This window comes from Monodelphis domestica, chromosome 6 (genome assembly GCF_027887165.1).
Source record: "Monodelphis domestica isolate mMonDom1 chromosome 6, mMonDom1.pri, whole genome shotgun sequence".
In the NCBI taxonomy this organism is placed as follows: Eukaryota; Metazoa; Chordata; class Mammalia; order Didelphimorphia; family Didelphidae; genus Monodelphis; species Monodelphis domestica.
In genome coordinates, this window is record NC_077232.1 from 181,797,146 (window position 1) to 181,814,658 (window position 17,513).

Below are 17,513 nucleotides of genomic sequence, written 5' to 3' on the forward strand. Positions count from 1 at the left end.
AAGATGAATCTCCCTTTCGCAGGCTGCGTGCAAGCTCTGCAGAGCATTTGTCAGGGATCAGTTACTGCTATCAGACTCATCTTTCTTCTTTCCTAATTCCCTTTATCGGTGAAACAGTCTGGGTGAGGCACCAAAAAGGGAACGGACTGAGAAGACAGGGAAACCGGGGATGGATACCTCGCCAGAAGTGGAGGATTGGGCGGAGTGGGCTCAGCTTCTACTAGGAAGGGAATGAAGAGGAAGGAATCGGAAGGAAGGGGAGGAGCAGATAGCAGGCTCCAAAGGGAGAAGACTTGGGCAGCTGGAGCAGGGCTGGGGAGAGGGAGGGAGAGATAAAAAGAGGGAAAGAGAGCTGAGTGAGAGCCGGGGGAGAACGCCAGGAGCTCCGAGCTCTACAGAGGGGCGGAGCCCCAGTGCTTGGAGAGGAGGTGTCTGAAGGGGTGAGGTGGAGCTAAGAGGGTTGGATGTTTTGGCGGAGGCAGACAGGATCTGTACTCTCCGTTTCTCTCCCTCCTTTTCCTCTCTTTTTTCTTTCTTGGTTTGGTGGCGGAATCTTCCGCGGGAGATGCCTTGGCTGGGCGCGCGGCTAGGACTGGGGTGCTAGCAGCACGCTCGCCTGGGGCCAGCTGTGCAGAGCCACGCGCCTACAGCCCGGGCTGTCTTTGCTGCCCTGTTTCCACACCTGGCCGCGGCCTCGGAGGCTGCAAGTCCTGATTTGCCTAAGCCCCACGAGGGGAGTAAGGCAAGGCGGTCCTCAAGCACTGACCTTTGGGCAAGTTAGCGATTTTTCCCGGAGAAAGGCGGCCGCACCAAGTCAGCCCACGTTTCGGGACAAGCTTTGGTAGCCATGGGCTTGCAACCCTTGGAGTTCAGCGACTGCTACCTAGACAGCCCGTGGTTCCGGGAGAGGATTCGTGCCCATGAAGCGGAGCTGGAGAAAACCAATAAGTTCATCAAAGAGTTGCTTAAGGACGGAAAAAACCTCATTGCTGCCACCAAAAGTAAGCTCTGGGGAATAAATGTGGCCTCGATGGAGGGGAGGGGAACATGGAGAGAACCTGGGCTTTGTCCCGGGGCTCTGTGCCTTGGGTTGTTGACTCCTTAGCGCTCGTTGCACAGAGCCCTGCCCGGAGCTCTCCGGCTTTGCCAGCGAATGAATACCCTGGAGAGGCAGCTCAGTGCCTAGCTTGGAGGCGGCAGCTAGGGGGACCGGTGCGGGGCAGAGGCAAGCAGGCAGACACGTACTCAGAAACGTTTGGAACTCGCCGTGCGGCGGGCGGATTGGGGTGCCAAAAGACCCGGCGGCCAAGCAGAAAATGGGGCCCAGTGATGGGGAGAAAAGCTCGGAGCTGATGAACACTCAAGTGAGAGTGCTTTGCGTTTTTCTTCCGGCAGCCCAAAGGAAAGTCTTGTTTCCACTCACCCTAGTTTTTTCGGCAGAAGGGAGGAAAGCTTCCCCCTTAAGTCCCCACCCACACAGCTTGGTATGAGTGTGTGGCCCCCATCCGAAGCCAGCATCAGCTTGGCTTCCTTAGACTTAGGCTGCCTAAGTTTCAAATGTGAGTGAGTTTCATCTGTTCTCCTCTTTGAATGGAGACAGAAACTTGAAGGGGCAATGATGTGGCTCCGTCCACCACCTTGTCCATTTCAGTTAGTGCGTTTTGTCCCATTGTAAATAATTTCATGATCTCTGTAAAGGGAGATTCATTGAAAGTCTAATCTGTGTTAGTGTGCTTCTTTCTGTCCATAGCTCTGCTCTTTCTCCTTGTTCTTCCTGGTTCTTCTGCTAATAATTCTGTATTGGGTTAATACCTGTGTTTAAGCCAGAAACCCCAACCAGCTTTATTTTCTCCTCTCTCTGTCCTTTTTCTTTCTTTGCTTATTCCATGAGAAAAATGAGAGCTGAGCATGTCCAATGGCCATGCCAGATTTCTAGTGAAGTCTGGAATTCTCCATTTAAGCCTTGTTCCCTCTTCTCCCCCTCAGTGTTATTGTTCTTAACTTTTCAGACCTAAATGGTAGTAGGGTAGCAATGGAATCACAGTTAAAGTCGGAAGGAACCTTAGAGATGGCCTAACTCAGACCCCTCGTTTTACAGATTAGGAAGTTAAGGTACAAAGAGGTGGAAGTGATTGCCCAAGAAGATTTTTAGAGACTTGTGTGGCAATGCAGTTCAATTCAAGAAACATTTATTGAGTTCTATATAAGCTCAGAAAAATGATCAGAGTCCAGAGGAACATTTTTTGGAAGACTGCCCTTCTGAAGTCCAGGACCGGGTGTGTTTGGAAGGTTAGACAATAAAACTAATTACTCGAGGAAGCAGCTAGGTGGCTTAGTGGACTGAGAGCCAGGTCTTAGAGTAGGGAGGTCCTGAGCTCAAATCTCGCCTCAGAAACTTTCTAGCCTTGTGACCCTGGGACCTCACTTAAACCCATTGCATAGCCCTTAACTGCGCTTCTTATTGCTTTAAAACAAAACAAAACCCAATACCCAAATAATTAGCATAAGAACAGAAACAATTATAAAATGGAATAAGAGAAATACATATAAAGTATAATGAGGTTGCAGAGGCTGGTTCCTTTCAGCTTCTACTCTACACTCAAACAATAAATAAAACATGTATTTTTATTTTTTTAAAAAGCCTTTACCTTCCATCTTAGAATTGATACTGTATATTGGTTCTAAGACAAGAGCAGCTAGGGCTAGGCGATGGGGATCAGCTAGGAGGTGTCTGAGATCATATTTGAACCCAGGACCTCCCACCTCTAGGCCTCTATCCACTGAGCCACTTTGTTGCATTTACTTATTAAGAGCCTGCTGTGTTTCTGTAAGGGGTGTTTGGTTGGAATTACAAATATGAAAACAAGAGTGAGAATGCCCTTAAGGATTCTTCTTTTTACTTTGTAATCCTATTCACAGATGAAGGTTATTTACAAAATAAATACTAATTGATTGAGCTGTGCTTATAACCTGGGAATGGTGAAAACCTCTAGAATTAGGTGATTATTGAATAAGCCTTGAAGGCTGATCTGGGTTTCTGGAGGCAGAGATGTGGAGGGAAACGATAAATCTGTGCAAAGGGCTGGAGGCAGGAGATGGAAATATATGTGTGAGGAAGTGCAAGTATATCAGTTGGGTTGGATTAGAGTTTGAGGAAGAATTCTGTGTCATCTGCCTGGAAAGATAGGCTACAACCAGATTGTGATGGATTTTATATGCCCAAGGGAGGAGTTTATACCTTACTCTAGAGTTGAGAGATCCATTGGTGCTTCATGAGCAGAGGCCAAGCCTGTAATTTAGGAATACCAATTTTGCAGTTGTGGGGAGGATGGGTAGGAGAGAGTGGATGTAGGTAGACCAATTTGGAGGCTCTTGGAATAATCTAGGTGAGAGATAAGGGCCTGGACTGGAGTGGTTACATGAGTAAGGAAAACGCTGCCAGAGATGTTGAGAAGGTGGCACAAGACTTAGAAATTGTTTGGATATGGAGTGAGAAGTGAGTGAGAGTAAAGAGTTTAGGAGGATTCCTACATGAAGAACTGGGTGACTGAAAAAAATGGTATTGTTGGAGAAAAACAGGGAAGATAAGAGAATGCTGAAACTACAGATTGGGGAAGATTTCATGGAAGAGATGTTGTCAAGCTGACATTGGAAAGGTGGGCAGGATTTGTTATATCAGATACTTTTTTTTTCAAGACCCCCCCCCCCTTTACTTCTTATTTCATTTATGTTTCACACTTTTTGCCAGGAAAAACTTCCCAGGTCCAGGTATGGATCTGTCATTCCTCAGAAATCTGTGCCTCCCTTGACTACTAAATAAAATTGGTGAATAAAATCTGCTGTTATTATCTGAATTCCCCTTAGGGAATGTGATGCTGGGACCTATTTGGTGACTTTGAATACAGACCTTCATAATCACCTCAAACTCATTATTGTCTTTATCAGACTCAGTGGGGGAAGAGAAGGGAAAGTAGTATAAACTGTGGTAAGACAGTAAGATGCAACAAAAAATAAACGATCTGGAGAAGGGTGTTCAGAAAAGCTGAGAGCTCAGGGTGGGAAGTCCCTTGGGGTGCCAAGCAGGCCCTAGAGCTTTCAGAGGTGAGATAGGAGCCAGGCAACTTTTGTGGAGGTATGAGGAGGGCACATGGCAAAGCCAGTTTGGCCAGTGAGAGTCAGGTATTTGGGAGGGCATATGAGCTGTCCTGCCAACAGGATGCACGCCTCTTAATACTGTAGCAACCAGTGCTGCTCTGGCTGGACAGCTGTCAGGGTTCTCCAGCAGGATGTGATTTTGGTTGAAATCATCAGCTCACAGCTCATGCTTTTGGCATCCACATTCCTTACTATAAGAACCATTACTTTCAAGGGATTATGTTTAAGGTCCCAGCCCTGAAGTAGCTCCTCTTGCTTCCTGTTGAATTCCTCTGCTCTTTTTAAGAATTGAGACAAACACATCCATAGTACAGACCATTTGGGGATCATGAAGCTGGAGTCACTTGAGTCCACCCTTGTGTAAATGGTGTCCATACCTACAATGTTTACTTCTGATTCCCAAGCAAGTGGAAAGAGCACTAAACTAAACTGTAAGATAGCAAGCCAGCACCTTCTTAATTCTCCTCTCCTCAGAACCAACTCAAGCAGACTACTTAAATCTTTATTTGGCAAGGTCATAGATGACTAGATCTGGAAGGACACTTGTAGATCAGCCAGTCCAACTCCTTCCATTTCACAGAGCAGGAAACTGAGGCCCAGAAGGGAAAGTGAACTTATCCAAGGTCTCATAGATAATAAATGGCAGTCAAAATTTGAACTTCAGTCCTGTCATTATAGATGCAGCCCTCTTCCCACTTTGCTGTTGTTACTTGCCAGTTTCTTCTGATCTGCCTTGCAGGGATGATAGGGAGAGCAGGGAATTTTGAAACCACTTATTGCAGAGGAGTGAACGTGGGCCATCTGAAATTTTGTTGTCTAAAGGTCAGCAAGACAGCTGATTCTTTTTGAAATTTGTGGGAGGGAGTTTCCATACCTGCTTGTTCCCCAGATCATCATAAATACAAACCCAATAGCCATTCCTATTGTAATATGTGTAACAATTTTGTGAGGTCATAAGGAGAACTGAATATATATGTATATAGTCTTTGACAAGTTCAAAATCAGTAGACCTGGATAAGAAAGAAGGAAAGACAAAATTATTTAATTAAAAAATGGGAAACCTTAGTAGTTTGTCTTCTGTTAGACTCATTACTCCCAGCTCTGGTAGCTTTACACTGAAATATGTTTTTTTTTTTTTTAAAGATAGCCAGGACCTAATTCATTTTGGATGTGTACTGGAGAAAATAGTTTCTGTCACAGAGGACTGAGGAAATTTGAAGCCCCTCTAGCCTTTAGACTGACCTGAATGGGGGGGGGGGGAGGAAACCAGTTAGGCAGAGAAAAATCAATGGGGCCAGCAAATTTATTGAGTACCTGTTATTTACAAAGTACTGCCCTATGCTAGGGATACAGAGGATTTGAGGCAGAATCTCATCCCTTGAGAGGCTGAGAAGACAAGGCCTAGACTAACAATTTTAACCTTAGTTCAAGACCATATATTAAATTCAGTTAAAACAAATGCCTTAGGAGTTCAGAGAGGGGTAATATTGCTGTGGAACACTTGGGGAAGGACGCAGGAAAGGACTAGATCTTAAAATCATGGAGGGTGAGGAGATTCCAGGTGGTAGGATGATCTGGATGGGGATGAACAAAAGGATGTTCCAGGGACAGCTGCAGACTGAGTCTGGAATAGAGAGGGTTTAAGTTGGGTGTGTGGCTCAGGCAGATGAGGTTAGGAAGATGGAAGGAGACCATAAAGTGGGGGAGGTGGGTTGGGTCTTGGTTTATGGAGGGCCTTGAACAAACTAAATATATTGGACTGTAATATCCTTTTATTGGATCTCCACTGCCTAAAGGGTGTGCCAACCACTGTGCTAAATGCTGGGGGTATAAAAAGATGCAAAAGACGACCCCTGCTCTCAAGGAGCTTACAATCTAATAGGGGAGACAATATGCAAATACACACACGAATATATACAAACCAAGTTATATCCAGGATAAATAGGAAATAATTTTAAAAAGGAAAGAATTGAAATTTAAGAGGGGTAAGGGGAGGCTTCCTGCATGCTTTAAACAACCCCTATGTGCAAGGACCTGGTCTGTGGACTGAGTTAACAAGTTACTTTTGTCACTATTTTTGTCTAGGTCTTATCACCTCATACCTGGAATATTTAAGGAGCTTGCTGGGTAGTCTTTTTGCTCAAGGCTTTTCCTCACTCAGTTGTCAATTATTTTCTGAAATGTAGGTAGGATCAGATCATCCCTTTCCCCTCCCGTTCAGTAAATTCCAGTAGCTCCTTATTACCTCCAGGATCATATATCAAATCATCTGTTTGCCATTTGAAACCATAACTTGACCTCTTCCTCCTTTACCATGTTTTATACTTTGTGGTTGCTGTTCAATTGTGTCTGAGCCTTTGTGATTCCATTTGGGTGTTTTCTTGGCTGAGAATCAGGACTGGTTTGCCATTTCTTTCTCTAGCTTGTTTGACAGATGAGGGAAGTGAGGTAAAGAGGGTTAAATGACCTGCCCAAGGTAATACAGTTGATGTTTGAGGGCAGATTTGAACTCAGGAAGATGAGTTAATATATGATCCTGTGACACTGCTGTTCTTCATTATTCCATCTCCTGATAACGGACATTTTCAAACTATTTCTTTTTCCACAAGGGTGGCCTATATCAAATTTTAGACATCTTTAAATACAAGTTCTTTTCCTTAAATATGCCTAACTGCAATAACCAATCTCTCCTTTTTTTTCTGTCTCATAAAAGAAGAGTATGAGACTTTGACATCCTTGTCTTATAATCCAGGTTAAACAGCATTCCCCTGATCTTCTAGCCTAGTAATTTGATCAAATAAAGACTTAAGGTTAGTCGAGCATGGCTTGTTGTCACTGAAGCCATACTGGCTTTTGGTTATTGTTGTTTCCTTTTCAAGGTATTTACCAGCTATTCTTTTAATAATATGTACTATAATTATGCCAGGACCCAAAACTCAGTCATTGGCTCATAGTGAATTCCATCCTCTTCCCTTTTTTAAAAAATGGGTTAACTTTTATCTTTTTTTTTTTCCAGGCTTGCGGCAACTCCTTCCTACCTATCCTCCCCATTCCCTAACATCTTTCAAATGACTTAGTACACACATCTACCACTGATTTTGGTTCCTGAAGCTAGCCAAGGACAGCCAGATTCTGTCCTACAGTCTCCTCTACTTATCTCGGTTATCAGCTAGGGAACTATTAGCTGTTCTTGTTTTGCCTTTCCAAGGCACAGATTATTGTGCTAGGCAAAGAAAACAAAAGTGAAAGAAGTGGCTTGTTCTTTCTCAGTTTTACCACCCATCATCATTGCCCTTTCCACCTTGAGCTCTACAGTTGTGTATCTTTACACCCCCCCCAGCATCTCAAGCAAAAAAGCCTGAACAAAACCCAAATCTTTGTGCTGTCCTTAGTTTTCTTGCCAGCCTTGTTCATTTTTGTTGTTGGTGCTGTTGACAGGATTCCTATGGGAGGGAGCTCTTCTTTCTCAGTCATGTTCCATTGTCTACCAATTCTTCCATCTTTTGTAGGTGCCTTTTTAAAAATGGAAATTGATACACAGAGTTTTATGTATATTATGGTGGTTATGTGAAACTGGGCTGTTGCTACATGTATATATTCATTCTATAAGCATATGCTAAGACTGGTACAGTATACAGTGCAATTTAAAATGGTACCAATACATCTTTATTATACATTTTGACCTACACAACTGATAGGTGTTTAATAAATTTAGGTGAGTACCTTAGAAACTACATATGAAGCAAAGTCAATAACAATTCTATTTAGGGGTTGTTTACAAATTGAATTTTTCTCTAAATGGAAAAGAATTGTTTGCGTTTATTGTGTTGATAATAAATCACATTCACATAAGGTTTTTGGTTACTTCCACTTTTTAGATAAGGGACCTGCAACTCTGTGATTTGCCCCCGTTACTACAACTAGGTAGATAGTAAGGTCTAGAAAAGAGCCCTGGATCTTGTGTCCTAAGACCTTGGCTTGTAGCCCAGCTGTTCTACTTACTGCCTGAATGACCCTGAACCAGTCATTTGATTTCTCTGAGGCTCAGTTTACTCATCTATGAAATAGGAAGATTAGCTCAGATGATCTATCTAGTTTTTTCTAGTTCCTAAAATTATATTATCAAAGATTTGATTCAAATCCAAGATTCATGGCTTCATGTCCACCACATAGACTAGATATATCTCATCCTTGATAATGAAATGTTATTATAGGATTTAGAGCTATAAAGGATCTTAGAGACTATTTAGTTCAACCCCCTCATTTTATGGATGAGAAAAGAAAACCAAGAATAACTAAGTATATAAAGGCTAAGGAAAGGCTCAAGGTCACTTGAGGTTCCTTGGGCCAGAGTTACTGGCCTAGTTTCTGGTAGCAGGTAGAAAGCTAGTGCTTGGAATCACTAAAGGGAATGAATAGCAAAACTAAAATGTGAATCTAGGTCCTTTAACTCCAAATCCCTTTCTATTATATAGTAGAGAATTTCAGTTATATGAAATTAAAAGCTTTTGTATGCTTAGTTAGGCATTAGGAGTAAGAAGCTTGTGGATGTATTGGAAGATGTGGTATATACATATGTACCTTTTGTATTAAATATCTTTGATAAAAGTCTGATTCTAAGATACATCAGGAATCAATGCAAATATATGAAGCCAAGTGTTATTCTCCAGAAGCTAGGTGAACAAAAGATGGGAATAAATAATTTTTATAAGATAAAATACAATAAATCAACACCACACAAAAGATTGCTCCCAATCACCAATAATAAGAGAAACACAGGGTCATTTGGCTCCAAATCCGGGATTCTTTCCATTATGCCACATACTCTGCTTATTATTATTATTATTATTGTTGTTGTTGTTATTATTTGTACCCAAGCAAATAATTTCAAACTCAAGCACTGTTTTTCTGCTGGGTACCCAGAATTTTGTACTGTGGAACTCCTTCAGCTAGGATAGAGTTTTTTGAAGTATCATGTTTGGTCTGAACATGTTTTTTGCTATTATATGATGATGGAGGAAATGGCAGCTTTGAAGTCTTTGTACTGCAGGGGGTCCCCCTGTTTAAAGTCATTTGATTTAGTGATTCGTGCAGCATTATGTCAGTTACACCCATTTGCTAACACTTTTCCATGGATTGGGCTGTGCACAAATTCTTGAGGTCATAACCTGGCTTTTTGACTTGCCCTTGTTTTTGGTGGGGCGGGATGGGGTGAGCTTCTCTCTTCCCCTATCTTTCCCTCCTCTTTATCTCTCAGATTCTACTTGACTTCTTTGAAGACTGGATTCCCAGAGTTCATTATGTCTCTTGGCCTCTTCTGTACTTACTTCTCAGGAATCTCCAAAGGTTAGGAAGCTTTCTATAATCTGATTGCCTTAGCTAGATGATTGGACAGGACTTGCAACCAGAGTGGTGAGATGAAGGGGATGGGAAGAGAAAAATCAAGGCAGGATATTCTGTTTTCAAGATGGAAGCAATGTGTCTTTAATGCTCTATTTAATGCATGTTTGAGTTCCTTAATAAATGTTGGTTGAGTTTGAACATGTTTGTTGGATGAATACCTTGCAAATGTAGTCTATAATATCAAGGGCATTTTCTGGACTCCAGTATGGTCCATGAGTTTGTTGACCAAGATTGGGTGTTCGTGTGTGCAAAGTTATCTTTTAAGACTTAAACTAATATTTGTTCTAGCTATCAATAGTACTATAGCAAGGAAGTAGACAAATCATTGGGAATTTTTTAAGGATCTTAGATGTAGTCATTGAATTCTGAAGAGAGGTTAAAAAATTCCAAACTCGGTAGTTTTGGAAGAGATTATATTTAGAATTCAACATTGATTTCCAAGGTTAGAAAGTTCATTCCGAACAAAACCATGGCTAATGTAAAGATTAACCACATCCCAGGTGCTAGAAACAGAGACTGAACAGAGACTGCCCGTCCTTGAAGAATAAAGGCAGAAGACAATAAGGTCCTGCTTTGAGGTACCTTGACAATAAATTAAATTCAGCAAACATAGAGTGCTTCCTTTTTGCATTACATTATATAAGAAAAGAAGAGTGAAATTGCCCCACTCTTCCAGGCTTCAGACACAGTATTTAAGGAAATGGATGTGGAAGTTGTAGGAATCGGGAAGGGTAAGTGGCAGTACTGATGTTTCCTGGAGAGAACATCACTGGGGAAAAGAAGAGGGCAACAAAACAGCAACTCTGTATCAGTTTCTCTAAAAGCCACCAACTGGCCCTAAGTCACTCCAAAAGGCTGCTCAAAGATGTGTGTCAAAATCTCCCTCTGAGAGAGAATCTCCTTTCTAAGAGAAAACGTTCTTATTCTTTTACAGCAGTATTGAAAAATATGACAAAATGTGGATGTAGACTGAATTGGAAGGGTTGTAGGAAGTTAAACCATTGTTGATAAAGTTGTGAGAAATCTGCCCTTTCTGGAAATTAATATGGAACTCTATAGATGGGAAATTACTATACTTGCTCAAACCCTTTGATCCAATGAGCTATTGAGGTTATAAGTATGTACCCCAAGGAAGTTAAAAACCCAAAGATCCCACAGATGACAAAATATTCAGGGAAGATTTTATTGTGTAGGTTAAAAGAAAAGAAAACCCCCAAACTGACAACAAAGTAAGGGACTGGTGCTATTTTATATGTGAAGCAGGGTCTTTTTTATATCAGTCATTATTCCTCTTATATTGAGGATGCTTGCACTGTAAGAAAGAACAATTAGGAGGAATTTAGAGAAACATGAGATGGTTTGCATGAACTGATTTATACCAGAGAAAGCTGCACCAAGGAAACAATGTGTATAATCACTGAATCTGAGGCATAGATCTCAGATTAAATGTAGTGATCAGTCTTGATTCCAGATGACAGATAATTAAGCACTCTTTCCTCCTCTTGGTAGAGATTGCCTTTCCAGAGTTTTGCATCTACTGGACCCCACTGGGTTCATGCTCTATTTGAGTTTGCTTTTTTTCATTGTGTCAGGGAAGAATTATATGGGTTTGGAGGAAGGCTGACATAATTGGAAAATTATATGGTATGAGAAACTCAAGACATCAATAAAATTGAAAGTAAGATAACCCAGCAAAGTACTTTGAAGCTGCATTATTTTAATATTTTATGAGATTAGTTATTGTATTGCTGCTTAATGTGCGCATGTGCTTAGAAAGCTTTATACTGTTGAGCCCACAGTTTTATAGTTGATTATGATGTTTACAATCACTTCCATAAAATTTTGGGCCCTTCTTGAAGAGCATAACCATCTATTATAACATTGTTTGGGAAAATCAGATTACTTCAGTCTGAAGCACCTGTTTCAGGAATGTAATCTTGCCATGAGTGTAAAGAGGTCCTCCTGTGAAGTCAGAAGGATTTGTAGGTTAGGGATTTCTAAAAGGACTAGCACTGGCTCCTGCTAATATTTGGAAATATACTGATAATAGATTGATCAGGGGCACAAAAGATTGCCAGATTTGGTGACAGAAAGGCCTGGGTTCTAATGTCTCCTCAGATATTTGCTACCTGTAAGTTGCTGGGCAACTCACTTAATCTTTCTTGAACTTATTTTTCCCAGCTATAAAATGGGGATAAAGACTGACATCTTCTTATGGGGATGGAGAGGAGCAACAGATATAATCTATGAAAAAGATCCCTGTGAACAACAAAGTGCTATATCAATATTTCAGTTAAAATTTTTTCTAGGATAAATGATGTAATTTTACCTGGTGGTGGGATGTAGTTTTTCTAAAAGGCTTTTTACTATTTATTTGTCTCTGAAGCATAATTATTTTATTGTCACATGCTCCCATGACTTTGTATTAGCTGTTTTTATGACTAAAACATTCAACCTTTTCACCTCCAACCCTTGGAATCCCTGCCTTCCTTTAAAGGTTCAGTTCAGGTACCAGTTCCTACAGGAGAATTATTCTGTTTCTCTTGTCATTAGTGCCCCCCTAAATTACCCCAAAATAATATTAATAGCTAGTATTTACATAGTACCTACTATGTGCCACACTGTGCGAAATGCTTTACAAATATTATCTCATTTGATCTTCACAACAACTCTGGGAGGTCAGTGCTATTAACTATCCCCACTTTGCATTTGAGGAAACTGAGGCAAATAGAGGTTAAGTGACTTGCACAAGTTCACACTGATAGTGTCTCAGATGGAATTTGACCTTGAGTCTTCCTGACTCCAGGCTCTCTCCTAGTCATCTAGATATAATCTGTATACATTGCTGTGCTCCCCCAGAAGAACTTACACTTGAGAGTAGAGACCAATTTCCTTTTTGTCTTCATTGCCTCAGTAGTGGGCACATAAGTGCTATGACAATTAAAAATTCCAAGACACTGGCTTCTGGGTAAGAAAATCAATATATTGATCAGGCTAGCAATAATCAGTACATTCATTGGTCAGTAATTTTTCTTGATGATCAAAGACAAGGAAGTCCCTTCAAGCAGGTCCATAAATATAATTTTGGGAGTTCATTATTCCTCTCTGCCTTTGGACATCCCAAGCTACCTCCAATTGATAAATAGCCATCAATCCTCTCAACCTCTCCCCATCCCCTGGATGATGGTTGATCCCATGCTCCCAACATCTAGGGGGAGAGAAATTTTGAGTTCTGTCTGGTTAGGAATATCCGTCTGTAATATTTCTTAATGAGAGACTGAAGGACTTTGTTTTGTTATTAGCAATAGCTCCTAGTCTAAACTAGTTCTTATTTACTGAGCAAGTTGAACCTCATCATCTCTCTCTTCTGTCTGTTTACAGTGGGAGATTCTCCAAGGTGGGGCATTTTCAGAATTCCCTAGGAACAAAGAAATGAGAGGTGAGGCTGAACCTTAATTTAGAATCCAGGAATCGAAAGAATATATAAATAATATAAAAAATCCTCTCAATGCTTAATGAAATGAATTAAATTTTTACTGTATAGAAATATAAGAACTAGATGAAACCAACCTCTTCATTTGATGGAGGAGGAGAGTTCGTGGAGTCAGATCCTTCAACTATTGTGTGAGCAACACGAAGACCCTGTATTCTGTCTTATTTTATTTTTGTGCCCAGAAACTAGACTAAACCTCAGTTGTCCTGACATTTAGGCCAATGTTCTGGTCATTATGCTAGACAATTGACTTGGGTGATCCCTTCATGAGAACATGCTTACATCAAATCAATTAAATAAATGTATATAAATTACTGTGCTTGGCTCTGGGGAGGATACAAAGATAGCATCTTGTCTCTGCTTTCAAAAATTTATAATCTGTCAGAAATAAAATGCAAATAATCAGTAGAAAACAAAATATCAGAAATACATGGAGGAGGCATAATGTGCTATGAGAAAGCAGGGTAGGTGAGATTTCTTCTGATCAAGGTAATCAGTTAATTAGTATTTTAAAATCTTCTATGGATGAAGTACTACATGCTAGGTGCTGGAGATGCAAGTGTATACAAAGAAGGAAACAATGAGTATATTGGGGAAGTGGAGAAGCATGTGTTTTGAAGCTGAACCCTGAAGGATGAATGTGATTTCAAAAGGCAAGAGATTTGGTGTGCTCAAGGAATGCATCCTAGGCACAGAGGAAGAAGGTATAAATAAGTTGAATGTGAGAGATGGAAAGGCCTGGAGTAATTCAAAATGGCAATAGTCATGCAGAAAGGACATCTGTCAGTATAAGAGAAAGCTGTTGGAGTAGGATCTTGGAGGGCTTTGAATGCCTTTTCATAAAAGAACTAGCAGGGAGCCATTGCATTTCAACATGAATTTTAAGGACATGTATTAATGTGTTTTTAAGAAAGATTTTTTCAAATGTTGAATTAATGAAACTGGGAACTTGAACAACAATTTAATATTTTTCTGATGTTTGGGCAACATATCATTTTAGATGTCAGGTCTGTAAGAACCAGGGCAAAAAAGCAAACAAAATTTAAATTGTTTCAGGCAGCTAGACATAGAGCATTGGGCTTTGTGAAGATTAAATTTAACTCTCTCCTGATTGTAAAAATGAAATAAATTAACTCTCCCCTGATTGTGAAGATGAAATTGCAATCCCTGCCCATTTTTAGATTTAATCACCAAAGGTGTAAACACCCCATTCACACTTGAGTAGGAGAAGTCTGTGACCCATGTGTGCGATAGTGGGTGACGAATCAGAATTGACTGACTGCCTTCTGGGCAGTCCTAAAGCGGGACTTCAACTGTGATTGGCAGGCATAGAATTAGAGGAAGACACAGGATGTGATGAAAGAGAAAGTGTCTTTAAAAGGGAGCGACAACTTCCTGAGTTCAGTTTTTACTTGGAGTTCTTCATTCTTCGGAGTGGAGGCTGGTGGAGAATCTGCTGACAGGACCTGAGACCCTGTTCCTGGTAAGGTTGTTCTAAAATCTCTTCCTTTGGACTGACACGTGGTGAGTGAAAAACTGACTCTTAACTGCTGGATTTTCTGGGAAAAAAAAATAGCCTCAGGAGAGACTTACCTCTTGAAAGAGACTTCCCCAGGTCCTCAGCTTTGCCGAGGCTTAAGGACTAACTCTCTTTCTATATTTTGTAAATAAATTATAAAGAAATATTTGGAATTAATATAAATTTCTGGTGACCCTATTCTTAAATAATTCAGTCAAAACCCTTTTATAAAAACCTCTTCCCCCCCTCTCCCCCTTACAGCTTAGAGATAGAAGCCCAGACTTAAAATATGTCCTTAGCCATTAACTAGCTATATGACCCTGGGCTAATAATTTCACTATGATTTTCCTCAGTTTCCTCAACTTTCAAGGGGAGATAATAATAGCATCAACCTCCCAGGACTGTTGTGAAGACCAAATGAGATATAATAATTGTAAACTGTTGAGAACAATGTCTGGCATAAATATGAGCTCTAATCATCTTAGCTATTATGATGTTGTTATTTATAAACATGAAACCAATTATTTCAGAGTTGGACAAGAACCTTAAAGGCCTTCAAGTAGAAAACCTGTTTGTGCCTGAATAGCAAATCTCCATTACACTGTAGCTGACAAATGGTTGTGTCGAGTTTTAGATTTTGCACAGAAATCTTTCATTGACAGGGAAACTCTTTTCTATCCCAGGCAGCAAGTTTTTCTTTTTCACAACTTTTAACTGAGTATATATAACTTGGGGGCAATTAGGTGGCATTGTGGATAGTCCTGGATCTGGAGTCAGGAAGACTATTTATCTTCCTGAATTCAGATCTGACCTCAAGACAAGTCACTTAACCTTGTTTGCCTCAGTTTCCTCTTCTGTCAAATGAGATGGAGAAGGAAATGGCAAATCACTCCAAAGCCTTTTCCAAGAACACTCCAAATGCAGTCATGGAGAGTCAGACACAACTGAAAACAACTGAACAACAAAAAAGCCTAAAGTATGTGCATGTGTTTTTTCCTTGTGATGGCTCTATTATTCCTAGAAAGCTAAATGCTACTATGTCTAATCTTTCAAATTCTTATAAAAACCTTATTCATTCCCCAGATATTACAATTTTATTTTATTTTTTTCCAATTGTATGTAATAAATTTCTAGTTATATGATTCATATTGTCTCTTTTCTCCTTTCCCTCCCTCCTCCCAGAGCTGGCAAGCAATTCAGTCAGGTATTATCACACAAAATATATTTCCATATTCATTTTTCTGAGTGACTAATTTTATAAAACCAAACCCCCAAGATATATACTCACATAAACAAGTGAAAAATCATATGCTTTCATCTGCAGTCCTATTCCAACAGTTCTTTCCTTGAAGGACACCTAATTCAGCATGCCTGTATCTTCCCAAGTCATTTCTTTTTCAGGTTAAATAAGTCCTGTCTAGTTCTTTGCCTGTCTACACCTGGAAGAATTTGGAGAGGTTTCATTTTCCCAGTTGCCCACCCACCCCTGATGGGTCACCTAAACCAGTGCTTTTCCTGTTGTGTGGTACCTGAAATGGATACACCTTTCTTTCCCTCCAGTGTATCCTCTAAATTCCAAAAAGGTCTAGCATCTGAAGGGGGAAAAAGATGTTCATAAGGATGGAGTTATGTTATGGTGCCCGGTGGCGTCCTCATGTTTGATAAAAATCTTTCCAGGCAGTGGTTGGCCTCTCTTAGCTGGCTTCTTTTTAAACCACTTAAAAGCCATGGCCTATTTTATTTAATTATCCTTACAGAGTGATAATTTATACACCCAGCAAGGTGGTGCTTAGCATTGGGAAAGCTTGGCATGCGGTTCTTCCTTTTTATACAAACAAACAAATCTCCCCTCTTTGTATGTGAAGGGAATGCCATCTCTTTATGTTGTGGTTGCCTCCATCAGGGTCTGATTCCCTTGTTCACCCAGAATTCCAAGCCTGCCTATTGTTTTCTGAGGAAGAGATTATTTTCTCTTGCCACTTAACATTTTCAACAGGAGAGCATTCTTCCTCCTCACTCACTGACTTAATTTATATTCTTGCTATTGCTGGGATTGGTCCACTGAGGCACAAACTCTGCTCCAGAGGGGCTGCTGGTGGAACCTCATGGAGGACCAGGGAGGAGAAAGGAAATGAGTGACGTCCAAGCAGTGCCATGTTGTAAGAATCGTGGCCCAGTTCTTGGTAGTTCCTATTGACTTGTTAGTGCATGCTTATGCTTCCTTTTCAGATGACCTTATGTTTTTACCTGTCTATCAAAGGAGATAACATGCAAAGTGCTCTGTCAACCTTAAAACATTTTTATTATTTCATTACTATTATTATTACTATTATGTAGTTATGTATTGAGCCAGCTAGATGGATTGGCTAGAGTGCTAAAGTCAGGAAGATTTGAATTCACTCATTAGTTGGGTCACTTAACCTCTGTTTGCTCCAACTATAAAATAAGGATAAGAAGAGCACCTACCTTCCAGGCTTTCAAGAATCAAGTGAGATGGTATTTATAAGAGGCATGTAGTAGGAATTAAAGAAATGTTATTGTTGTGGTAACCATGTATGCCCTCTCTCCACTCCCATATAAGATGTAAGCTTCTTGAGGACTAGGAGCAGAGTCCTATTATTTATTTTTGTGCCTTCTACATTAAAAATGAAACCCCTCCCAAATCCCCCCAAAACCTGGATTGGTGATTTTATTGGCATAGGAAAGTTCCCAGTAAGGAACTCCTTCTTTCAATACAGATTGCCACCTGTGAGTCTGACTTGCCTGAGGCACTGGATGTTGAGCAACTTGTTTTGGGACAGGCTGCCAAGTATGTGTCAGAGTCTCTTCCTCCCCTCTGCTGCTTCTCTCACTTCCACAGTGGGTTTGGGTTGCCACCATGGTACCTGCAGTGGGACTATGAAGGGGATGCTGTTCAGTTAAGGAGCCTCACCATCTCTGCCA

General features: G+C 40.6%; 1 protein-coding gene across 1 annotated transcript in view; it reads left to right on the top strand.

Annotated features, from left to right (window-relative positions):
• Positions 1-349: 349 nt before the first annotated feature.
• Positions 350-17,513, top strand: part of ARHGAP10 (Rho GTPase activating protein 10) — a 385,966-nt gene continuing 368,802 nt past the window's right edge. Inside the window, exon 1 of the mRNA XM_007496250.3 lies at positions 350-1,001. Within this exon, the coding sequence (XP_007496312.2) occupies positions 848-1,001 (154 nt within the window). The 5' untranslated portion in view covers positions 350-847. The remainder of the gene's footprint in view (positions 1,002-17,513) is intronic.